Source organism: Oncorhynchus masou, chromosome 21 (assembly GCF_036934945.1).
Source record: "Oncorhynchus masou masou isolate Uvic2021 chromosome 21, UVic_Omas_1.1, whole genome shotgun sequence".
NCBI lineage: Eukaryota > Metazoa > Chordata > Actinopteri > Salmoniformes > Salmonidae > Oncorhynchus > Oncorhynchus masou.
The window spans coordinates 20,357,712-20,383,352 of NC_088232.1; the positions used below are offsets into that span (position 1 = coordinate 20,357,712).

At 45.3% G+C, this 25,641-nt stretch overlaps 1 protein-coding gene across 16 annotated transcripts in view; it reads left to right on the forward strand.

Moving 5' to 3' along the window:
- Window positions 1-25,641, forward strand: part of LOC135507939 (gephyrin-like) — a 130,451-nt gene that overhangs the window by 73,878 nt on the left and 30,932 nt on the right. For 9 of the 16 annotated variants that reach the window (XM_064927745.1, XM_064927751.1, XM_064927749.1 and 6 more), the window contains 3 exons: window positions 21,436-21,477; window positions 22,871-22,945; window positions 24,497-24,562. The exons of 4 other annotated variants lie outside the window; for them this stretch is intronic. In XM_064927745.1, coding sequence (XP_064783817.1) covers window positions 21,436-21,477; window positions 22,871-22,945; window positions 24,497-24,562 — 183 coding nt within the window. The remainder of the gene's footprint in view (window positions 1-21,435; window positions 21,478-22,870; window positions 22,946-24,496; window positions 24,563-25,641) is intronic. 3 more of the 16 variants (XM_064927750.1, XM_064927748.1, XM_064927752.1) reach the window with 3 other exon arrangements.

Here is a 25,641-nt window from a genome sequence, read left to right on the forward strand (position 1 = left end):
CTTGCCAGCCTGGTGCAGGTCTACAATTTTGTTTCTGGTGTCCTTTGACAGCTCTTTTGTCTTGGCCATAGTGGAGTTTGGAGTGCGACTGTCTGAGGTTGTGGACAGGTGTCTTTTGTACTAATAAAAAGTTCAAACAGGTGCCATTAATACAGGTAACGAGTGCAGGACAGAGGAGCCTCTTAAAGAAGATGTTACAGGTCTGTGAGAGCCAGAAATCTTGCTTGTTTGTAGGTGACCAACTACTTATTTTCCACCATAATTTGCAAATAAATTCAGAAATAATTCTACAATGTGATTTTCTGGATTTTCTTTTCTCATTTTGTCTGTCATAGTTGAAGTGTACCTATGATGAAAATTACAGGCCTCATCTTTTTAAGTGTGAGAACTTGCACAATTGGTGGCTGACTAAATACTTTTGACTAAATGCTTTTTTGCCCCACTGTATATAAACAAACTCAGCAAAAAAAGAAACGTCCTCTCTCTGCCAACTCCATTTATTTTCAGCAAACTTAACGTGTGTAAATATTTTGTATGAACATATGATTCATCAACTGAGACATAAACTGAACAAGTTCAAGAGACATGTAACTAACAGAAATGGAATAATGTGTCCCTGGTCAGAATCAAAAGTAACAGTCAGTATCTGGTGTGGCCACCAGCTGCATTAAGTACTGCAGTGCATCTTCTTCATGGACTGCACCAAATTTGCAGGTTCTTGCTGCGAGATGTTACCCTGCTCTACCACCAAGGTACCTGCATGTTCCCGGACATTTCTGGGGGGAATGGCCCTAGCCCTCACCCTCCGATCCAACATGTCCCAGACATGCTCAATGGGATTGAGATCCGGGCTCTTCACTGGCCATGGCAGAACACTGACATTCCTGTCTTGCAGGAAATCACGCACAGAACGAGCAGTATGGCTGGTGGCATTGTCATGTCAGGATGAGCCTGCAGGAAGGGTACCACATGAGGGAGGAGGATTTCTTCCCTGTAAAGCACAGTGTTGAGCTTGCCTGCAATGACGACAAGCTCAGTCCAATGATGCTGTTACACACCTCCCCAGACCATGACGGACCCTCCACCTCCAAATAGATCCCGCTCCAGATTACAGGGCTCGGTGTAACGCCCATTCCTTCAACGATAAATGAGAATCGAACATCACCCCCGGTGAGACTAAACCGTGACTCGTCATTGAAGAGCTCTTTTTACCAGTCCTGTCTGGCCCAGCGACAGTGGATTTGTGCACATAGGTGACATCGTTGCCGGTGATGTCTGGTGAGGACCTGCCTTACAACAGGCCTACAAGCCCTCAGTCCAGCCTCAGCCTATTTCGGACAGTCTGAGCACTGATGGAGGGATTGTGCATTCCTGGTGTAACTCGGGCAGTTGTTGTTGCCATCCTGTACCTGTCTGATGTACCGATCCTGTGCAGGTGTTACACGTGGTCTGCCACTGTGAGGACGATCACCTGTCCGTTTTGTCTCCCTGTAGCGCTGTCTTAGGTGTCTTACAGTACGGACATTGCAATTTATTGCCCTGGCCACATCTGCAGTCCTCATGCCTCCTTGCAGCATGCCTAAGGCACATTCACACAGATGAGCAGGGACCCTGGGCATCATTCTTTTTGAATTTTTCAGAGTCAGTAGAAAGGCCTCTTTAGTGTCCTAAGTTTTCATAACTGTGACTTTAATTGCCTACCGTCTGTAAGCTGTTACTGTCTTAACGACCGTTCCACAGGTGCATGTTCATTAATTGTTTATGGTTCATTGAACAAGCAGGGGAAACAGTGTTTAAACCCTTTACAATGAAGATCTGTGAAGTTATTTGGATTTTTACAAATGATCTTTCAAAGACTGGGTCCTGAAAAAGGGACATTTCTTTTTTTGCTGAGTTTATATACACAGTACCAGTCAATTGTTTGGACACAGCTACTCATTCCATGGTTTTTCTTAGTGTTTTACTCTATTCTACATTTTAGAATAATAGTGAAGACAAACTATGAATTAACACACATGGGATCATGTAGTAACCAGAAAAGTGTTAAACAAAGCTTTGAGGTAGTCACCTGGAATGCATTTCAATTAACAGGTGTGCCTTGTTAAAAGTTAAGCCACCCGTTGCCTTGATGACAGCTTTGCACACTCGTCGCATTCTCTCAACCAGCTTCATGAGGAATGCTTTTCCAACAGTTTTGAAGGACTTCCCACATATGCTGAGTACTTGTTGGCTGTGGTCCAACTCATTCCAAACCATCTCAATCTGGGTTGAGTTTGGGTAATTGTGGAGGCCAGGTCATCTGATGCAGCACCATCACTCTCCTTCTTGGTCAAATAGCCCTTACACAGCCTGGAGGTGTGTTTGGGGTCATTGTCCTGTTGAAAAACAAATGACAGTCCCATTAAACGAAAACTAGATGGAATGGCATATCACTGCAGAATGCTGTGGTAGTCATGCTGGTTAAGTGTGCCTTGAATTCTAAATAAATCAGACTGTGTCATCAGCAAAGCAACATCACATCTCCTCCTCCTCTGTGCTTCTCGGTGGGAACCACACATGTGGAGATCACCTGTTCACATACTCTGCATCTCACAAAGACATGGCAGTGAGAACCCCAAAAAATGTAGAAAGTTTAGACTCATCAAAATAAAGGACAGTTTCTTTGCAGCAATTCCACCAAGAAGGCCTGATTCACACAGTTGATGTTGAGATGTGTCTGTTAGTTGAACTCTGAAGCATTTATTTGGGCTGCAATTTCTGAGGCTGGTAACTCTTATGAACTTATCCTCTGCAGCAGAGTTAACTCTGGGTCTTCCTTTCCTGTGGCGGTCCTCATGAGCCAGTTTCATCATAGCGCTTGAAGAAACGTTCAAAGTTCTTGACATTTTCTGCATTGACTGACCTTCATGTCTTAAAGTAATGATGGAGTCATCTCTTTTCTTATTTGAGCTGTTCTTGCCAGAATATGGACTTGGTCTTTTACCAAATATTTTGTACACACCCCTACCTTGTCACAACACAATGAATTGGGTCAAACTCATTAAGAAGGAAAGCTATTCCACAAATTAACAAGGAGCACCTGTTAGTCACCTGGAATGCATTTTAATTATCTCATGAAGCTGAATTACCAAGAGTGTGCAAAGCTGTCAAGGTAAAGGGTAGCTACTTTAAGAATATAAAATATATTTTGATTTTTTTGGTTAGTACATGATTCCATATGTGTTATTTCATAGTTTTGATGTTTTCAATATTATTCTACAATGTAGAAAATAGTAAAAAGTAAAGAACCCCTTTGAGTACGTGTGTCCAAGCTTTTGACTTATACTGTATTTATACCCCTTGACTTATTGCACATTTTGTTTGTTACAGCTTGAATTGAAGCTGGATTCAATAGATTTCTTTATTTTTATTCACACCCCTGAGTGAAAACTTTGTAGAAGCACCTTTGGTAGCGATCACAGCTGTGAGTCTCTTTGGGTAAGTATCTAAGGGTGTTTGGATTGGATTGTAGAACATTGCCTATTATTCTCTTCAAAATTCTTCAAGCTTCTGTTAAATTGGTTGTTGATCTTTGCTAGAAAACCATTTGTAGTTCTTGCCATAGATTTAAGTAGATTTAAGTCAAAACTGTAACTCTGCCTCTCAGGTACAGACTTCTTTAAAAATACATCTTCTCCTTTAGCCAGGTAAAGACTGATTGTCTTTTTTATATGCATTTGAAGTCGGAAGTGTACATACACCTTAGCCATGTACATTTAAAAATTTTCACAATTCCTGACATTTAATCATGGTACAAATGTCCTGTCTTACGTCTGTTAGGATCACCACTTTATTTTAGGAATGTGAAATGTCAGAATAATAGTAAAATAAAGTGGTGATCCTATAGTATATGTATAGTGAGCGGACCAAGTAATTGGGCGTCACTCTAAAGCGGGAAGGTGGAATAAACGAGTCAGGAGTAGGTTTTCTTGATTGAACACAGTTCTCTATTGAGGGAATTTGGTCAACACAAACACTCCAACATAATCAATAAATCTTCCAAGGAAAAACATGCATCTTCTTCAGATAAAACAGGAACACAATAGGATTATCTTTAAACTTCAACAAAAGTCACGGAATTGTCACCGTCTTAGTGGTTCTTCCTGGATAGCTCCTCTGTCTCGGTGGCCATCTTCCAGAGAGTTTTCCCCCCACTCTCTGCTGGTTCCATTTTCTCTCTTATAGGGGAAGGAGAATATGTCATTAGTACCGTCAGCTGTGCTTAATTGCCTCTGGTTACCTTGTCTCCCATGCCTTGTTGGGCTACTATCCGTGAGCCCAGCCTGCCCTCTGGTGGTCCTTCCACATACATCCTCCCCAGGACCGAACCGGAGGGTCGGGCGCCAGACGCACCGTATCTTGGTCGCGTCGGGACAGCGCGTCTGCATTCCCGTTCCTCGATCCGGCCCTGTGGATGACATGGAAAGAGAACGGTTGAAAGACAAAAACCATCTGGCTATTCTGTTGTTATTGTTTCTCTTACCAGCCATCCACGTGAGGGGTGCATGGTCAGTAACTAATGCAAACCTCCGACCCAGTAGGTAGTACCGGAGATAATCGAGGGCACACTTGATGGCTAAGGCCTCTTTCTCTACGGTAGCATACCTCTGTTCCCGATCGCTGAGCTTCCTACTTATGAAGAGAATCGGCTTCTCTGCTTCGCCTTTACCCTGAACTAGTATGGCCCCGAGCCCCGTATCCGAGGCGTTGACCTGCACAATGAACTCTTGTGAGAAGTCCGGAGCCTGTAGAACAGGATCAGAACACAGGCCATCTTTTAGCAATTGAAAGGCCTCTTCAGTCTCGTCTTTCCACTCTACCTGGTTTGGCAGGTTCTTCTTGATGAGGTTTGGCAATGGTTGCATATCCTGGGATGAAATGGCGATAATATCCTGTTATCTCTAAGGCCTGAACGTCTCGCTTGGTCCGGGGTCGAGGCCAGTCACGAATTGCCCTGATCTTCTCTGCCTGTGGGCGTATTTTCCCCATTCCCCACGGTGTACCCCAGGTATTCCGCTTCGGACAGGCCCAGGCAGCATTTATTTGGATTGGCTGTCAACCCTGTGGCTTCCAAACTCACGAGCACCGCCCGTAATCGTAGATGGTGACTATCCCAGTCCTCGCTGTGGATGACCACATCGTCTATGTACGCCGCTGCATACTCATGATGGGGCCGTAGAATGGCATCCATGAGGCGTTGTAAAGTTGCAGCGGCACCATGCAGTCCGAAGGGCATCCTCACATACTGGAAAAGCCCCTCTGGGGTGGCGAAGGCAGTCTTTGGGCGATCCTCCAGAGCCACCGGCACTTGCCAATATCCCTTCGTCAAATCCAGGGTGGTGATGAACTTGGCCTTTCCTAAGCGCTCCAAGAGCGTATCCCATGCCCCGCGTGGATGAACATCGAATGTGGAGATGGCATTCTCGCCCCTAAAGTCGTTGCAGAGTCTCATACTACCATCGGAATTTGGGGACCAGGACTATGGGACTGGACCACTCACTCGTCGATGGCTCGATCACGCACATCCTCAACATCTCCCTTACCTCTTTCTAAGCGATGACTCGGCGAGCCTCAGGAATCCTGTAAGGGCAAATATGCAACTTCTTGCCGGGTTCAGTGTGGATATGGTGGAACAGGACATCTGTTTGTCCTGGGAATGGAGAGAATATTCGACCAAAGTTCATAATCAGCTTGTCTAGCTGCCTTGACTGCTCCGGTAGGAGAGTTTGGCCACGGCGCACCTGTGGTAGAGCCTCCTTTTCCTTTGCCCTCCAGGGTCATCAAAGCCACCTCCTCCTCTCGTTCATGGTACGTCTTCAACAGGTTTATGTGATAGAGTTGGACCTTCTTCCTCCTGTCAGGTTGCTTGATGAGGTAATTGTGAGACCCTTTTCATTACCTCGTAGGGCCCCCTCCACTGCGCCAGCAAGCGATGTTCGGCCGTGGGCACGAGCACCATCACTTTCTCTCCCACAGTGAACTCACGGGGGGTCGCAGACTTATCATAGGCCCGGCCTTGGGTCCTTTGTGCCTTCTCCATATGCTCCTTGACTATGGGCCACACTGCTGACAGGGTAACGTGTTCTATTGTGGATCGAAAGGGGCATGGTTGGGTCTTCCAGGTCTCCTTGGCTAAATCGAGGATCCCTCGACAGGGTCTGCCATAGAGCAATTCCAACGTAGAGAATCCAGTGGATGCCTGGGGTACTTCTCGCAGGGCAAACATTGAGTGTGATGAGAAGCATGTCCCAGTTTTTCCCGTCTTGGGACACCACTCTTCTCAACATGCTTTTAATCGTTTTGTTCAAGCGTTCACACAACCCGTCTGTTTGAGGGTGGAATATGCTTGTACGTATCTGTTGAACCTGATATAACCAACACAAGTTCTTCATCAACCGGGACATGAACGGGGTTCCCTGATCGGTTAAGATCGTCTTTGGGAGGACCACACGAGAGAACATCAGGAATAACTCCTTGGCAATTCCCTTTGACGACATGTTACGCAGGGGTATGGCCTCCGGGAAATTGGTAGCATAATCTATAACCACTGGGATGTACTCGAGTCCTCTGGCGGATTTTGTGAGGGGTCCTACGAGGTCCATAGCTATGCTTTCAAAGGGAGTCTCTATGATGGTGAGAGGAATCAAAGGGTTACGTAGGTGTGGCCGTGGAGCTGTACGTTGACATTGATCACACGTCTTACAATACCTGGCCACATCCCGGGTGACCCGGGGCCAATAGAATCTCTGCATGATTCTGTCAATAGTCTTGTCCCGTGCCAGGTGTCCTCCTAGGATGTGGGAATGGGCTAACTGTAGAACGGTATCCCTGTATGGTCTAGGCACCATTTGTAATTCCTGGTTTTCCCCCCTTCGTCGTACGACCCAGTATAAGAGACCCCGCTTGATTGCATAGTAAGGAAGAGGGGGCTCACCTGATCATCAACATTCCTCCCGTCGATCACCTTCACCTTCCTCATGGCCTCCCTTAGGTCTGGGTCTCTATGCTGCGAGGTGCCGAACTGTCCCTTTAATTCCTTGGGCAGGTCGACCTTGGTAGAGGGATGTGGAGGTCGTTCCCCATCCCCATCAGGGGTGACAGAGGAGAATCCCTTCCAGGTTCCCTCCTCGGATGGAGCTTCAAATATGTCCCTTAGCACCTGGTTGCTCCTTCCTTCCTGCGTTGTGTATAACCCTTCACAGGTGTCTTCATCGGTGGTTTCCTGGAATATCTGTCATAAACGTTGGGTCGCTATTTCTTTCTCTGCTGCAGAGGACGCGGCTACGTCTCCTTGTAGGACTACTACCTCAGGCTTAGATTTTCTCTTCTTACCTGTCCCCCTTCTTCCCATGCATAACGTCATCTGCCGAAGCTCCTTATATAGGGGTCAGTCTCTCCCGATCAATAATGGCACCTTCAGCTTGTGCACTTTCCATGCCCTGACTGTACACCTTCCTTTTGGAGTGAGAATAGGCAGATTCACAGTGGGGTAATAGTGGGTGTCTCCATGGATACAGGATATGGCTACTTTATCTGGTAGCAGTGTTACGGAGGTCACCATCCACTCCTCTACTAACGTAACCATACTTCCCGAGTCGAGAATGGCTACCACATCTTGTCCTTCGACTCAAACCGGAATCTCTGGGACTATCTCTGCTAACCAACAGTGTTGATCCTGCCCCCTCAAAACGGGAAGTGTGGGGGTAGGCAGTGATGACTCTGTGACCATGGGCTCATCCTTGCTAGGACATTGTGGAGCATAATGGACAGGAGACTGACATTTATAACACCAACCCTGCTGTGTGGTGGCTGACTTCTCCCACCTCTGGGGGGGTGGCTTGGACGTTTCGGTGGCGGACGTGCCGGGGTGAGTCGTGGTACGGGATTGGAAGCCTCCTTCCGTTCCTCCTTGTCACTTTTTAACAACTCCCCTGTAGACCGATATGTTTCCACCGCCTGGGCTATGTCATCAGCTGACAACGGGTTGGCTTGCCCCACAACCCTTTTTAAGTCACTGGGTAATTCCCTCTATCTTGTCCACTACGAGTGTCTCTATCACATGTCCTACTCCCTTTCCAGGTTCTAGACACTTTCGTCAGTCTTATTAATGCGACGATCTGGGCACAGACGGGTTGATCAGCTGTATAGGTCCATTGACGGAACTTTACGGCCCTATCTCTGGCAGTCAGCTGGTACCGGGACAGGATCTCAGTTTTTAGTCGCACATAGTCCACAGCTTCACGGGAATCCAGGTCAAAAGAGCCCGGTCAAAAGAGTGGCTAATGCGCTCGCCCATTCTGTGGGTGGCCACTTGGGTGGCCACTTCCAAGGTGGCCGTCCTTTCGAAGGTCATGAGGAAAGCCTCAATATCATCCTCCTTGGAGAGACTAGGTAAGATGGCGTGAGCAGCCGCTCTTGGCTTAATTCTAGGTTCTTCTCGTCGGCTCAGCTGTTGTTGCAGGAGTTCTATGGTTGTCTGCTGTGCCGTGATCAATTGTTGTAGTAGGGCGTTATCCATCGTTCTTGAATGGTTCCTCCGGGTCTACTGGAAGAATCTTGATTTACTCACTTATCCTTGTCACTCATCCACCTAGTGCCCGCATTCTCCACCAATGTGAGCGGACCAAGTAATTGGGCGTCACTCTAAAGCGGGAAGGTGGAATAAACGAGTCAGGAGTAGGTTTTCTTGATTGAACACAGTTCTCTATTGAGGGAATTTGGTCAACACAAGCACTCCAACATAATCAATGAAAATCTTCCAAGGAAAAACATGCATCTTCTTCAGATAAAACAGGAACACAATAGGATTATCTTTAAACTTCAACAAAGTCATGGAATTGTCACCGTCTTAGTGGTTCTTCCTGGATAGCTCCTCTGTCTCGGTGGCCATCTTCCAGAGAGTTTTCCCCCCACTCTCTGCTGGTTCCATTCTCTCTCTTATAGGGGAAGGAGAATATGTCATTAGTACCGTCAGCTGTGCTTAATTGCCTCTGGTTACCTTGTCTCCCATGCCTTGTTGGACTACTATCCTTGAGCCCAGCCTGCCCTCTGGTGGTCCTTCCACAGTATATATAAATATTTAAAACATACACTATACTTGCAGTGAAGCCGCTCAACAAATATATCACATTAGTCATCTAACAGACTCAAGGGCATGTCGACAGATCTTTGTTGACTTATCTTTGACTGTTTTTCTATCCCCCGCCCAGCAACTCTACTCCCTCTTGTCTCCAATTCCACATCCCAACCCTCAGCTTCCCTCAGTCCATCCAACCTATTTCTGCTGGCCACCCTCTTCGAATATTATACACACCATATATCTTTCAACTACACTGTGGTGTTTAACATACAATTTCAATCTATCTAAGATATATACTTTTACTTACTTTATTAGTATATTAGTCATTGACTGACCCGGTCTCTCCAGATCTCCCAACAGTACTAACACTAGGGTCAATTTTAGATCAATGTTAAGCATTTTCAACCATTCCTCAACCTGAGACCAGAAACTTGAAGACAATACCAAAATAAATGGTCTGTTGATTCTGTATCCTTACAACAGAATCTGCAGAGCTTCGATGATTGTATTCCCCAAATAATCAACATTTTGTTGGTGGCAAGAATTCTATATAATCATTTTGAATCTTGTGTTTATTTTATATATCAACTCATAATGTCCACCCTGTACCATGGTACATCAAAAATCTTTTCCCAATGATTTTGCAATCTCTATGGCACAGCTGTCAACATCCTGGTACTCAAATGGAACTGCTATACTTTCCTATTTATGCTATTTTTATTCCTCCTGTCACGTGTGCTCCCTCTCCGGCCTCTAGGTCACCAGGCTGCTCGTTATGGCGCATACCTGTCACTATCGTTACACGCACCGGCGGGTCATCGGACTCACCTGGACTCCATCACTTCCCTGATTACCTGCCCTATATATGTCACTCCCTTTGGTTCCTTTCCCAGGCATTGTTTCTAGTTCTGTTTCATGTCTGTGTGTTGTTAGTTTCTTGTTTTCTATTATGTTTTGTTTATTTATTAAAACACTCACTCCCTGAACTTGCTTCCTGACACTAAGTGCACATCTTTACAGAATGACGACGGGAAGCATCAGGGAGTGTTTTTAGTTTTGTTTCGGTGGGAATGACGTCGGGTCCGGGAACCTCTAAAGGCTCTCATGCCTCCGCCGGCTCTCCAGGCTCTCATGCCTCCGCCGGCTCTCCAGGCTCTCATGCCTCCGCCGGCTCTCCAGGCTCTCATGCCTCCGCCGGCTCTCCAGGCTCTCATGCCTCCGCCGGCTCTCCGGGCTCTCATGCCTCCGCCGGCTCTCCGGGCTCTCATGCCTCCGCCGGCTCTCCGGGCTCTCATGCCTCCGCCGGCTCTCCGGGCTCTCATGCCTCCGCCGGCTCTCCGGGCTCTCATGCCTCCGCCGGCTCTCATGGTCCTCGTGAAAGTAACAAATTGACACGTTTTTATTTTCGTCAAAAACAACTTTATATTGAAGGAGTGCCTTTATGACAGCCTACATGTGCGCAGTTTGGCGACCGTTTAGACCCGATGACGTGTTTCTACACATGAACTTAGCCAACATCGACATGACATCGCCTACAAGTGTGATCTGTGATTTCTATTGGAGAAGAAATTAGGAAGGCACTGTCTTTGCTATAACACCATAAGCATGCATAAAACATGTATATTCATGCAACAGAAATTAGACAAAAATTGATTCGAAAACAATGATTTTTATTGTTTAATGTGACTCTAAACTGATATTTTATCCAGCTAGCTAGCTTGTGGGCAAGTTAGCTGGTCATGCTGTTGAATGTATGTTCTGACGTACCTCCTCGCAGGCTACATTTTCTACTGTGATTGGTCAACAATGTCGGCACCGCTTGAAAAAAATAGAGCAAAATCCTTTTCTCCGCCTCGGCTGAGTGGCTTACACAGGCACGCAAGCACCCCGTCCGTCCGCCGCACGCTGTGTCAGCGCAATGAGGAAGACCGGGAGAGAAAGATCAATATGAACAGGACATAGAAGGATATGGTCTCCCTCTTTGAAACTGCCCCTATGATTAGTCTTTCTACCCTAGATATTTACAGTATCAGCGTTGTGCAGCCACAGACCCTGTATGATGTGTGAAGGCGGGGATGAAGCGCTAACCGTCACTACCTCGGCTACACACACATCTGATCCTCTATCACACACTGTTTCAAACAGTGCTACCCCCACACACATATCAACCTGCCTTGCCTTAGTTACATAAGCAGCTCCTATGCTCTGAGCAATTTATGACTGTGTGTGATTAGCTCCGGGGTAATATGTTAACACTCGGGCACAGTCATCGCTCTTTGTCTCTCATACGCGCGTACACACATGCTTTGAGCCCTTCAGGCACATGGGCTACAGCACAAACATAGAGCAGAGCTCTCAATGCACAGGAACTCAGCGAGACCGACATGGCAAGAGATCCATACAGCTCTCACTGTGTGTGTGTCTGAGCGTGCACATTTGTGCGTGTCTGTGCTTGTGTGTAAAGCCACTGTTCCATCTAAGCTGCGCCCAGCTCCCCTCGGACTGACGTGCAGATGAAATATCAGTCAGCACAGAGAAGCACGAGATTGAACTTCACTCATCTTTCTAGAGTTTTCCCCTTTAGTTAGCATTATCAACGTTTTCAATTTACTGTGGGAATTGTGCTCGAATCAATGCAATATTAGCCACTTTCAATGTAACATACCGAAAACAAAACTAACTATGCAAGACTTATTATGCAACACGAACTGTGCAATTTACTTGTAGGCAGGTGCATTGGAGTGGAATTCCATTGCATTGACATCCACGACTCAGGCTTGAGCTGCAGTAGGCCTATATGCAAATAGCCATTGCCATATATTTGTCTGTGCCATTCACTTTGAACTGGAATGTGTTTACAACATGAGCGATCCAGAGTAGATGCTCTTGTTTTGAGATCAAAGGGAGAGCTGCATGTAGCCACGTGCACATTTGTTCATATTCTTTGCTAGTTAGTGAGTTGTTAGCCCAGTTATAGCTCATTTCTAGATGACAATGGAGGAGTGGTTGCTTCCCATAAGAGGCTAAGAGTTGTTTTTGTTTGTCATAAAGGGCCAGTGTTGTATTGAGGTGGTCTTGAATAAGCTAAGTATCCAATAGGCAGAGGGTAGCATAATTTGTCTGTCTGATTCTCTGTAATAAAGGTATGGGAAATATACATTTTTTTGTGTGGTTTCTTGCATCAAACAACAGCCAATTTTGAGTCACCTCCTTGTCTGAAGGACAATTGGATAAACAGGTTAATGTCAAGCCCTGCATGTTTTTGTTTTTTTCAAAAGTCTCTTGGAATGTAGGCCTACATTGAACACCACACAATTCTCTTCTAAAATGTTATGGGATGCAGTTTTCTCCATTTTTTGTTTTTTTTATGGTAAGCCTGCATTATGATCAAATAGCCACAGAGCCTACTTGGACACTGTTAACTGTAACTAAATCGGTACAGCCACAGTGAACGCGCGCTGGAAGTTGCACAGAATTTTCACAATGTTCAAGATTGCACTCAGCAGACCTGAAATTTGCTCAGTGCGGAAAATAATTTGCGGGAACATTGGCTGTGAGCATTCGAATTTGTGGTGTGTGTGTGTGTGTGTGTGTGTGTGTGTGTGTGTGTGTGTGTGCGCCAGCTGGTCCATTCGAGGGGAATAGTTCTCAGTTTTTCATGGGATACAGCCTACTGTATACAGGGAGAAGGGACTCCATCTGTCATTGGATTCTCTCCGTATCGCTCGCTCTCTTCTGAAAATCTCTGTAAATCCGGTGTCTATAATATATAACTCAGTCTGGACCAGGTTTCAGCTGCTGCGCAACACTGACATCCTTCCTCCCATAGATGGTCTGCCTGTACAAGCACCACCTGGACTGGACACGGCTGGACAAACGTATCTTTTTTGAGAAGATCAGGGAGTTTTGCGACGGAAAGGCCATGGACATCACAAGCCCTGCACCAAAGTCAAGGGCAGCGCAAAGACAGGCTCTCCGAATATAGATTCCCTTGTTCATGTCGGGTGCGTACGGACCAGTGCATCACTGGGGGCTAGTTCCTAGTCATCTGGTCTATCTGCAGTGCCTCTATGGACATTCACATGACTCTCTCCTAACACACACGCAATACGTTGCTGCTTGTATTTTATTCTGCTGCTCAGTCACTTTACCCCAGATTGTATGCATTCAGCGCATTCAGAAAGTATTCAGAACCCTTGACTTTTTCCACATTTTGTTACGTTATAGCCTTATTCTAAAATTGATTCAATTGTTTTCAACAATCTACACACAATACCCCATAATGACAAAGCAAAAACAGGTTTTTATAAATGCAAAAAAATAATAATGGGAAAATGACATTTACATATGTTTTCTGACCTTTGATGATGACAGCCTCAAGTCATCTTGGGTATGACGCTACAAGCTATGCACACCTGTATTTGGGGAGTTTCTCCCATTCTTCTCTGCAGATCCTCTCAAGCTCTGTCAGGCGGGATGGGGAGCGTCAGTTCTGTCCAGAGATGTTGGATCGGGTTCAAGTCGGGTTCAAGTGAGTGGCTGGGCCACTCAAGAACATTCAGAGACTTGTCTGAAGAACATTCACAAACCCCTCCTGCATTGTCTTGGCTGTGTGCTTAGGGTCGTTGTCCTGTTGGAAGGTGAACCTTCACCCCAGTCTGAGGTCCTGAGCACTCTGGACCAGGTTTTCATCAAGGATCTCTCTGTATTGCTTCGTTCCTCTTTCCCTTTATCCTGACTAGTCTCCCAGTCCCTGCCACTGAAAAACATCCCCACAGCATGATACTGCCACCACCGTGCTTCACCATAGGGATGGTGCCAGGTTTCCTCCAGATGTGACGTTTGGGATTCAGGCCAAATAGTTCAATCTTGGTGTCATCAGACCAGAGAATCATGCTCTGAGAGCCCTTTATGTGCCAAGCGGGCTGTCATGTGCCTTTTATTGAGGAGTGGCTTCCGTCTGACCACTCTACCATAAAGGCCTGATTGGTGGAGTGCTGCAGAGATGGTTGTTCTTCTGGAAGGTTCTCCCATCTCCACAGTGGAGCTCTGCCAGAAATGACCATTGTATACTTGTCACCTCCATGACCAAGGCCCTTCTCCCCTGATTGGCTGGGTGGGCCTGCTCTAGGAAGAGTCTTGGTTGTTCCAAACTTCTTCCATTTAAGAATGATGGAGGCCACTGTGTTCTTGGGGACCTTCAATGCTGCAGTAATCCTGTCTCTGAGCTCTACGGACAATTCCTTCGACCTCTTGGCTTGGTTTTTGCTCTGACATGCACTGTCAACTATGGGACCTTGTGTGTGTGTGTGTGTGTGTGTGTGTGTGTGTGTGTGTGTGTGTGTGTGTGTGTGTGTGTCTTTCCAAATCATGTCTAATGAATTGAATTTTCCTCAGGTAGACTCAAAATAAGTTGTTGAAACATCTCAAGGATGATCAATGGAAACCTGAGCTCAGTTGCGAGTCTCATAGCAAAGTGTCTGAATACTTAGAAAAACATTTTTAGCCTTTTTTTAACTAGGTGTAACAGTATAGCTTCCGTCCCTCTCCTCGCCCCAACCTGGTCTCGCCCCAACCTCCTCGCCCCAACCCCCCTCTTTATATCCAAAAACCTCAGTTTTGTTAGCGCGTTTTGTTTAGGTAAACACTGTCTCAAACAACATCCGGTGAAATTGCAGAGCATGAAACTCAACAAACAGAAATTCTCATAATAAACATACATAAAAGATACAAATGTTATACACCAGCTTAAAGGTAAACTTCTGGTTAATCCAACTGCTGTGTCAGATATCGAAAAAGCTTTACGGCGAAAGCAACCCATGCGATTATCTGAGAACAGCGTTCAGCAGACAAATTATTACAAGCAGTTAGCAGCCAAGAAGAGGAGTAACAAAAGTCAGAAATAGCAATAAAATGTATCACTTACCTTTGACGATCTTCATATGATTGCACTCCCAAGACTCCATGTTACACAATAAGTGTTTTGTTTTGTTCGATCAAGTCCCTCTTTATATTCAAAAACCTCTGTTTTGTTCAGTAACCCAATGGAACAAAGCATGGTCACAACAGACTGATGAAAAATCCAAAAAGTACCATAAACGTTCGTAGAAACATGTCAAATGATATTTATAATCAATCCTGAGGTTGTTTTGTCATAAAAGAAATCAATCATATTTCAACCGGAAAAAAGCTTATTCAATAGAAAAGAAAAAACAAGAAATGTTTGCTCCCGGTCACACGCTGGACTCATGTCTGGAAATTTCCGCTGTCCATTCGTTGAACGTGGTGTTTCTCCTTAATTTTTCAGAGTAAAAGCCTGAAACAATGAGTAGCAGGGAGTTTACTTTGGGCACGCTTTTCATCCAAAATTCTGAATGCTGCTCCCTACCCTAGTGAGGTTAAGAACAAATTCTTATTTACAAGGCCTACCGGGGAACAGTGGGTTAACTGCCTTGTTCAGGGGCAGAATGACAGATTTTTACCTTGTCGGCTCGGGGATTCGATCCAGAAACCTTTTGCTTACTGGCTAAATGTTCTAACCACTAGGCTACCTGCCACCCCATACTTATGTAAACAAGGTATTTCTGTTTTTTTATTTTTAATACATTCGCAAACATTTCTAAAAACCTGTTTTCGCTTTGTCATTATGGGGTGTTGTGTAGATTAATGAGGACATTTTTTTTCTTTAATCCATTTTAGAATAGTGCTTTAACTTACCTAGGGTTGGGGGCAGCAAAATGTGAAAAAAGGGGTCTGAATACCTTCCAAATGCACTGTAACTACCGTATCTATCACCAGTATCACTGATATCGTTATTGATATTGTTCTTGTTCATACTGTATTTTGTTCTTTCTCTATTGGCATTGACATTTAAAAAAAAAAAAAGATTTTTTTTACTCTTTTGATATTGCTACTATGCAAATATGCAAGTTAAAAAATCACTGTACCGTTTCCACCTTCTGTATCCTGTGCATGTGAAAAAGAAACTTTTGATTTTAGTTTGATATAGTGTGTGTTTACCAGAGACAGTAATTTGAAGAACAACAACCTGCACTTAAGTCAGAATAAGATATAGGCCAAAGACTAGATAAAGTGTACTTACTCACTCTGTTTAGCACAGCCTCATGTGAATCCTTAAAGAGATGGGGTTAAGGCTGAAGAGGGTGTGAACTATGCTGAATGGGTGTAGACAAAGAACAGCTCTGCAGTAGGTGTACCAAAACATTCAAGGGCCATTTTCAAAAAATAATGGGGCTACAAGTTCATTAACTTTCAAAGCACAATTACTTTCCCATTTATTCAACTGCCATTAATAATAAACCATTTTCTAGTTCTGAGTCTCTACTTTTATCCAATGTAAAAACAATTTCAAATGTTGCTACACAAGACCGAATCGAGGAGGTAGGTCACGTATATGGCCATGGTCTCCCCTTCTCTCTCTCTCACACCTCCTTTCCACTCCCCATGCTCTCGCTGTTGTCTCTCTTTAAAGCAGTGCATTGTAAAGGACAGTTGTGTGTGTGTGTGTGTGTGTGTGTTTCTGCTCTCCTAGTCTGTACTACTGTCTAACCTACTTAAGATCCTTTCATTCTGCCCTGACCAACAGAGGATGGGTTGCAGGCATTACACATCCGTACTGACATGCACAAGAGGACACAAGACAACAAACACACATGCCAGCATACAGCTGCTACAGCCATGTCCAGAATTAGCTCCAAGCTCCTGATGTTCGCTCATCTTCCTCCTCTATCTTCCTCTTTCTCTCTCTCTCTCTCGTTCTATGCTCTTTTCTCTCCCGCCTGCTTTCTCACTGCTCACTCTCTCTTTCTCTCTCTCATTTTCTCTATCTCTCTGTCTTTTCTCCACGCTCCCTCACTCCCCCTCTTTCTCCCTGTCCTACAGTCTTTATCTCTCTCTCTCCGCCTGCTGTGTTCTCCTTGCCTTCTCTGCTGCCTCATCTCTCTCACTCCCTTCCTCTCTGAGCCTGTGTGGGGTGTGTGTGGTGTGCCAGTGAGCGCGTGGGAGACTACATCTTCTTAGTCAGAAGCAGGATAAAGCATGGTAAGCAGCCTGTCTCTTCTCTCCTGACTGACGGGTTTTGTGTTTTGGTGGCTCTTTCTGCATGTGTTAGAGGGTAAAGAAGGGTTATTGTTTTTGTGTGTTTTTGAAGGGATGGGGAGATTCTGTTTTGTGAGTAGTTGGTGTATTACGTGTGTGTTCGTTTGTGTTTTGACTAAAAAAAAAGTGTACTATAGCTCAATTTGTACTCTACTGTTGTCAATTAGCTAGCTACCACTCACATCTTCATATTTTTTATTTATTTGGATCCCCGTTAGCTGTTGCTGATGCAGCACCTACTCTTGCTGGGGTATACTAACACACAGTAGCATTGCTTATCTAGGCTTGCTGAAACCTTTAGCTGGCTATCTCACCAATGGTCTATTTTTAAATGTTTTATTTCACCTTTATTCTGACAGGGAGTCATGCTGAGACAAAGGTCTCTTTTACAGATGAGCCATGTATCAAACATACACATCAATATACACGCCAATACACTACAAGCAAATCACAATCATATAGAAGAAACACATTCTTCAGCAAAAAAGGTCTGAGTGAGTTTTGAAATCCAAATAGAAGGCATGCCATTCTCTCCGTAGGGAAGAAAACTGGACTAGTAGTACTGCATTAGATAAAGTGGTTCTAGATGACATGGTCTCAGATGTTGGCCTCGGGTGATAATGCTGTCTTGCTGCTGTACCTAGATGTGGTATTGGCAGAAAGCCAGGACTTGGATGTTAGTGTGCTGTAGCTTCATCCAGATCTATTGACTCATTTTCTCTGGGTCTGTAGCAGCTTTGTACTGGCATCATGAAAGCTTAGTATCTTGTCAGTGCTGTTGAAAGCAGTTCAATATTAGTTAGAGATGGCTATTGTGCAAGGTTGTTTATTAGTCAGAGCAACACAAGGTTCTCCCTCTCTCTCTCTCTCTCTCTGTCTCTCTGTGTGTGTGTGTGTGTGTGTGTGTGTAACGGTTGTAGAGCTTCTGGTCACCATAGTAGTTTCCTGCAACATGGAGCGAGAGTTAGACAGAATCGCCCACATTCAGCGCAGCATAACTCAAGCACTGTTTCATAATGTTTATAATTCACTCTGTCCAGTTACAGTGATATAGGGTTGTTTGGCTCTAGTCAACTCCACAGGACGGGGGTGTGTATGTGGGTCCTTCCACCCTCTTCCTGAGGTGAGGCCGGGGTGAGGAGGGGTTCTGCATGCCTCCAGAGTGGTGCCCTCTGGGGATGAGTACAGGCTGCTGGCTCTTGGCCTGAGCTGTACACATGGATAAAGAACAAGCGTAAACCGATTATGAGTGAGGCACAGCATTCAGGACAAATCAGGAGAGAGAGAGAGATGGAGGGTGATAAGAGAGGGAGAACGAACATTACGGTAGAAAATATGAAGAGTGAGAGTGGCAGGAACAGGAGCTTCTGTTTTTACCCAGAGGCCTTGCACTTCTGTCTGGATGCAGCGCGTGTGTGCGGTGAAGTGTTTTGTGTGTGTGCCAATCTAATCTAGCTATAGAGTGGGCGATGCCACGCCACAGATAGGTTGGCTATGCTTTCCGCTACTACACACTTGGCTATGTCGAACAACATCGTCAGCCCTGGATGGGCTCGAGAGAGAGAGAGAGAGAGAGAAAGCTATAATCACCTTGGTTCTATCCAGGGATCACACTGCTAAGCTTAAGGATATACACACACCTGGCGACTGTCCAGACGTGAGTTTCAGCACTGCAGGTAAATAAGGCTAACTGTGGGATAAAATCTATTTCCCCGAGCCTTTTTTTCCCCTCGTGTTGACAGAACCATGTCGTCATTTCACACAACAGTCATGTTACTAATGATACTGAACAAAAATATAAATGCAACATGCAATAATTTCAGACTTTACAGAGTTTTCAGGAAGTCAGTCAATTTATATCAATTGATGAGGCCCTAATCTATGGATGTCACATGACTGGGAATACAGCTAGGTTCTGTAGGCCACAGATACCTTAAACAGGTAAGGGCGGGGATCAGAAAACCTGTCAGTATTTGCCTCATGCAGCACGACACATCTCCTTCACATAGAGTTGATCAGGCTGTTGCTTGTGGAATGTTGTCCCACTCCTCTTCAATGGCCGTGTGAAGTTGCTGGATATTGGCGGAAACTGGAACGCTGTCGTACATGGCGGTCCAGAGCATCCCAAACATGCTCAATGTTCAGTGAGTATGCATGCCATGGACGAACTGGGACATTTTCCCATATCAGAGTCAATCACCACCTTCCGGAGACACCTGAAACCCCACCTCTTCAAGGAATACCTAGGATAGGATAAAGCAATCCTTCTCACCCCCCCCCCCCCCTTAAATGATTTAGATGCACTATTGTAAAGTGGCTGTTCCACTGATGTCAGAAGGTGAATTCACCAATTTGTAAGTCGCTCTGGATAAGAGCGTCTGCTAAATGACTTAAATGTAATGTAAATGTAAATAACCCCACCGCCACCATGATGCACTCTGTTCACAACGTTGACATCAACAAACCGCTCGCCCACACATCCTGCAGGTGAAGAACCCGGATGTAGAGGTTCTGGGCTGGCGTGGTTACTCGTGGTCTGCGGTTGTGAGGCTGGTTGGACGTACTGGAGGCGGCTGGAGACATTAACATTAAATTATCTGGCATCAGCTCTGGTGGACATTCCTGCAGTCGTCATGCCAATTGCAAGCTCCTTCAACTTGACACATCTGTGGCATTGTGCTGTGTGACAAAACTGCAGAGTGAGTGGTCTTTTGTTATCCCCGGCACAAGGTGCACCTGTGTAATGATCATGCTGTTTAATCAGATATGCCACACCTGTCAGATGGATGGATTATCTTGGCAAAGGAGAAATGCTCACGAACAGGGATGTAAACACATTTGTGCACATTTTAGAGATAATATTTTTGTGCGTATGGAACATTTCTGTGATCTTTACATGCGGCTTTTATATGTTTGTTCAGTCTATCATTGGTGTGTGTGTTTTGAAACTCTGAACCATCAGTATTGAGCAGCAGTCCCATGATACTCCCACTTGTCTCTGTAATAAATGTCCATTGGTTTGTCCTTACACCCCCCCCGCCCCCTGTAATACACACACACACCCTTTAGACGTTGATTGATGTTTGGAGCAGTAGTCTGAGGTCAGCTCAAGGAGAACCACAGGGACCCTATGGTTGATATAGAGATGCGCACGCACGTCACCGGGTCCGACAGATTAGTAACACGAGGTGAAAAGGTGCATGTAGCCACCTGACTCATACGTGAACAAACTGGCAAAACTAAAGCCTAACCCAAGCGACGTGTGTGATGCCACCTTCCCTTTTTAAAAGTGTCATTCCCTGTGTGTGAGGTGGTTAGGTAGGTAGCCTAGTCGGGCCATTAACCCGAAAGGTTGCTTGTTTGAATTCCCAGAGGCCACAAGGGGAAAACTCCAGGGTGGCCATCAATAATATCTGATCCCCGGCCGTGACCCCACTCTCCGATGGTGTCTCAGGGAGTTGGGATATGACCCCCCCCCCAAAACAGATTTCACACCCCATACTCGTACAGTTTACCCACTTCTACATGCACTGAAACAGGACCAATATATGCTCCCCTTATTTGACCTTTTTGTGTGTGTGTGTGTGTGTGTGACCCCATCCCGTCCACTATACATACTGTCTTAGCACCAGTCTCATCCTCCATTACGAAGCCAATTCTTTTCTGCAGTTGTTCCTTTAGCAGCCCGTTTGATTTGCCAGTGTGACACAACTCTCGCTGTAGTTTTCACATGTAATAAAAGCAATAGCATATATCTTTGTTGCTGAGCTGGGTTTTGCTTTCTGTTGCAGCACTGATGGTTTATCTTAGTATTATTCCAGGCGTCTTTGGATTGAATATCGAACTTAACACTGTGAGGATAGGTCTCTGTCTTGTATGTACAGTAGCGTAGGGGTGCGTAACCATAGGACAAAGCTCCTGTTTGACTGTCAACATTTGAACTGGGCCTCTTCCTGCCTTGTATTTGTATCCAGGGCCAGTGTGAGATGCAACTGTTGTCCACCACCCCAGTAGGGACGCTGTTTTGTCTGTCCTCCCTCTCCTGCCTCGCCCTGCCTGCGGCTGCCACTGGCTGTTGTGTGTTAAACCTGTTCTCTTCTCCCTCCCTCCTTCCCCCTCTTCCCCTATCTCTCTCACCTCTTCTCCCTCCCCTTCTCTCCCTCTCACCCTATCGCTCTCTTCCACGGTACCGTCCCTAGGCCCGGCTCCCCTCCTGCTCATCCACTTATAGTGTCTCTGAGGTACCTCAGCATGTGTCAATCTTCCTGCGTCGCCATGGCAACCACCCCACCCTCATTTCTATCTCCCATCCTCCGTCGGATACCCTCTTTCCTGCCTGTTTCGAGACCCTTCCACCATCCTTTCCTCCTCCGGTTGTCCCCTCCCAATGTCCTTCCACCTGCCTCACCCCTCCTCTCCCCTTACTGTAATCCCCCCCAACCTCTCAAACAGGCATGCATCTCACTGATGACCCAAGAGTTTATACATCTGGAGACACTCTATATAAGGTTTTAAAAGTATTATTTTGTTGTAGGCTATTTCTTGAGTTTTTAAGTTTACCGGCTAAGTGTTCTTGTTTGACTCATGTTTTATTTTTCAACTCTTTTTTCATTATTATCGTAGAACGTCATTATTCATAATTTTTCTATATATTTTTGTTTTATCTTTCCCTTGTTCCAAAGCCCCTCAATATCGTGCAAACTGATGACCTCCTGTGCTGACCTGGAGTATCTGTCACACACATACACACTCTGCTGCGACACACACACACACACACACACACACACACACACACACACACACACACACACACACACACAGTCACACACTTGGCTGCGGAACACACACACAGTCATGAACACACACACTGGGCTGCAACACGAACACACACACAGTCATGCACACACACACACACACACACACAGTCATGCACACACACACAGTCATGCACACACACACTGGGCTGCAACACACACACACAGTGTAGCTGTAGGGGAGACAGAGTCAATCTCTGAACTCTCGCTTCTCTTCATTATAAAACCTTCTGTCTGCCTCCCAAATGGCACTCTATTTTCTTTATAGTGCATTACTTTTCACCTTTGCCCATAGGGCTCTGGTCAGAAGTAGTGCTCTATAAAGGGAATAGGGTGCCATTTGCGAGGCAGCCTCACTCTTTTGTTCCTTCGGCTTCAAATCGAATCCACTCTTAGATGGATCATTTTAAAAATACCCTTGTGTCCTAATCATCACACTTCCTATAGAACCATGGGATGAGCAACCGTGTTTTTTTTGCTTTGTGATCATTAAGACACCGCAACGTTTTCAGACAGTCGATGATAGTTAACGTATAAATGGTAGGTTCATATTCATGCGGTTCAGGGCGGTTTTTAAAAACTTTTTTCATGTTTGATTTGTCTTTGTTTGTTTACATAATTGTTAGTCATTGCAGTCAGTCATTACCTGTGTCGTCTCTTTCTATCTCTCATCTCTCATCTCAGTCTCAGCAGGTGTGCTTGCTTTGTAGTGGGTTTGACGGGTGGGAATTGGAGGTGTGTGTGTTATGTGTGTGTTTGGCATGGTTGTCCGTGGAATGTGTGTGGACCAAGTGAGTGACTGTCCTGTGGCTTTCTCCAGGCCGCACGGAGAGAGTTCAGGGCTCACCTGGATGAGGTCACCACGCTCCAGTCTAGGTACTCTACCTTGGACCAGGTAAATGGTTACACGCACACACGCACGCACACACACGCCACTCTCAGGGCCATCAGAAAGGCCTCCTGTCGTTTCAGGTCTGTGACAGGCTCCCTTTATCACTAGAGGGCATTCAGCAGTATTGCCATCCTGGCCCACAGGCTATGATTGATCCATCTGATTGGGTAATCACCTAGTAAGGGGTTTTTCAATTGCGCTCTCATGTCTTTCTTTTAGTCCCCAGTAATCAGTCCTCATTGGCATTCATCAACATGTTAACTCATCTGTTTCTGCTTCACATCTCATCTTGATGACATACTGTGAACGTGGACATTGTGTGTGTGTGCTGTCCCTGTGTCCGTTTCTCAGTGTCTTTTGGAGCATCTGGCAAAAAACAATCATATTTCCTTCCCGTTCATCCATTTCTTCACTCTGCCATTTATTCATTCAATGATTCACCCAATCCTTCCCTTCTCTGTTCGCCTCGCTGTTTCATCCATGACGTCTGGTGCGGGCATAATGAGCAACGGAAGAAAGATGGAAGAGAAGAGAGGAGAAAGGGAGGGAGAGACCCAGTGCTGGCAGATGGATAGCATCAGTGACCACACAGTGAAGCGAGTGACTGTGTTCCCTCCACTTGGCATGTTCCTGTGAGACCGTTGTCATGGTAAAGGCAGACGAGCCTGCCTGAACATAAGGCAGCTGCCTGCCTACATATCTGCTCAGTGGAGTGTGTGTGTGTGTGTGTGTGTGTGTCTAGCATCTCCCTAGAGACCGTCTCCTTTCAGATATTTTCCCTCCAGTCTTGTTGTGTCCTAGCTATTGTGATGACTTCTCATCCTTCTGCGTAGTCGCTGTTTTGTCTAATGCAGTGTTGTTGTTGTTGTTTAGGTTGAGCGCTTAAGGGGAGCTGAGCTCCTGCCTTATATATTATTTATGTAGTCTAACTCGTTGATCTCCAGCCCTCGGCGGGTTGATCCATAGTGTTACACAGGGCCAATGTTGACAGAATCCTCCGTATCCCATTTCCCCGACCTTCACCTCATCTCACCGCTAGCCGTTTTGTTGCCTGCGTGGCCATTATTCCCCTTCCACTTATGGTACTAAGATGGGTGTACTGTACAGACCTGTTTTAACAGGTGGTTCTACTAAATCTACCCTCCACCACCACCGCCCCCACCAGTACCCGGGTCAGTACGGCTCAGTGTCTTACTGCGCATCTGTGTTGAGACGTGTTACTTTCAGTAACGCTGTGTTGCACCTGCTCAGTCATCCTTCCTCGCCCTGAGCACACATCGTTCTGTGTTCTCTCATTCTTTTTATCACTTCATCCCCTCCCTCACTTTTACCTTCAGGTACAGCTGTTCACGTCTCAACACCAGAACTTGACGACCTCTAGTTGGGTTACAGATCAGTTTATTCCGACTGTCTGTTGTTTCATTCAACCCTGGCGGGTTACCTAACCTTACACTGCTGATGACTTGTAGCTACTGTTTCCTAGCGTTCCTCTGCTTTGTCTGTTGTAAAACTCTTGTCTCTGTCATGTCCTGTCCATATGCTACTGTACTGTAGCTCCACTCTAGGTTGGAGGGGCTCAACGAGGACCACAGAGGCCATAGCAGAACCTACGACTCGCGAGTAACTACCCCCCCCCTCTCTCTGTTGTTCTCTCTGTCTCTCTCTCCTTTCTGTTACTCACTCTTTCCTCAGTAGCAATCTATTTATTATTCTAACATACATTCTCTCCTTTTTTGAGTAGCTGTATCGTGTGGTGGTGGAATCTATGGATTATCAGTTCCGTTCACTAGTCTTTTTCTCTCTGCTCATCCTCTGTTCTTGTCTCCATTAAGATGCCACGTATTTCTGCTCTCGCTTTCATTCGTGTGGGCTGTAGGACCATGCTGTGCCTCCTCACTCTCATCCCTTCCTACTCTCTCTCGCTCTCTCTGCTCTCCCCGTCAGTGTTTTTGACTGCATCGGTGTGTCATCAGTAGTGCTGGTCTTTTTTTGAGTTGTGGTTGGTTGGTTGATTTTAATCTTGGTTGTACTGTGTGTACTGTGGTAGAGAGGGTCTCCGTCTGTTCCACCAGACCTTAGCTTGCTCATGTGTCACTCTCCTTTTAGGCCAGGGGCATTGGGTCTCAGAGGTTCCAGGTAGGTGTTATATACGTACTGCAGACAGTATTTTATATAGATAGATAGATTAGAGGTTGACCGATTATGATTTTTCAACACCGATACCGATTATTGGAGGACCAAAAAAGCCGATGCCGATTTAATTGGCCGATTAAAAAAATAATAATAATAATAATAAAAACATATAAAATAAAATAAATAAATAAATAAATAATAATAAAATAAATAAATAAATAAATAATAATAATAAAAAAATTTACAAATTTAACAAAATATGTATTTGTAATAATGACAATTACAACAATACTGAATGAACACTTATTTTAACTTAAGATAATACATCAATAAAATCAATTTAGCCTCAAGTAGATAATGAAACATGTTCAATTTGGTTTAAATAATGCAAAAACAAAGTGTTGGACAAGAACGTAAAAGTGCAATATGTTCAGTTCCTTGCTCAGAACATGAGAACATATGAAAGCTGGTAGTTCCTTTTTAACATGAGTCTTCAATATTCCCAGGTAAGAAGTTTTAGGTTGTAGTTATTATAGGACTATTTCCCTCTATACCATTTGTATTTC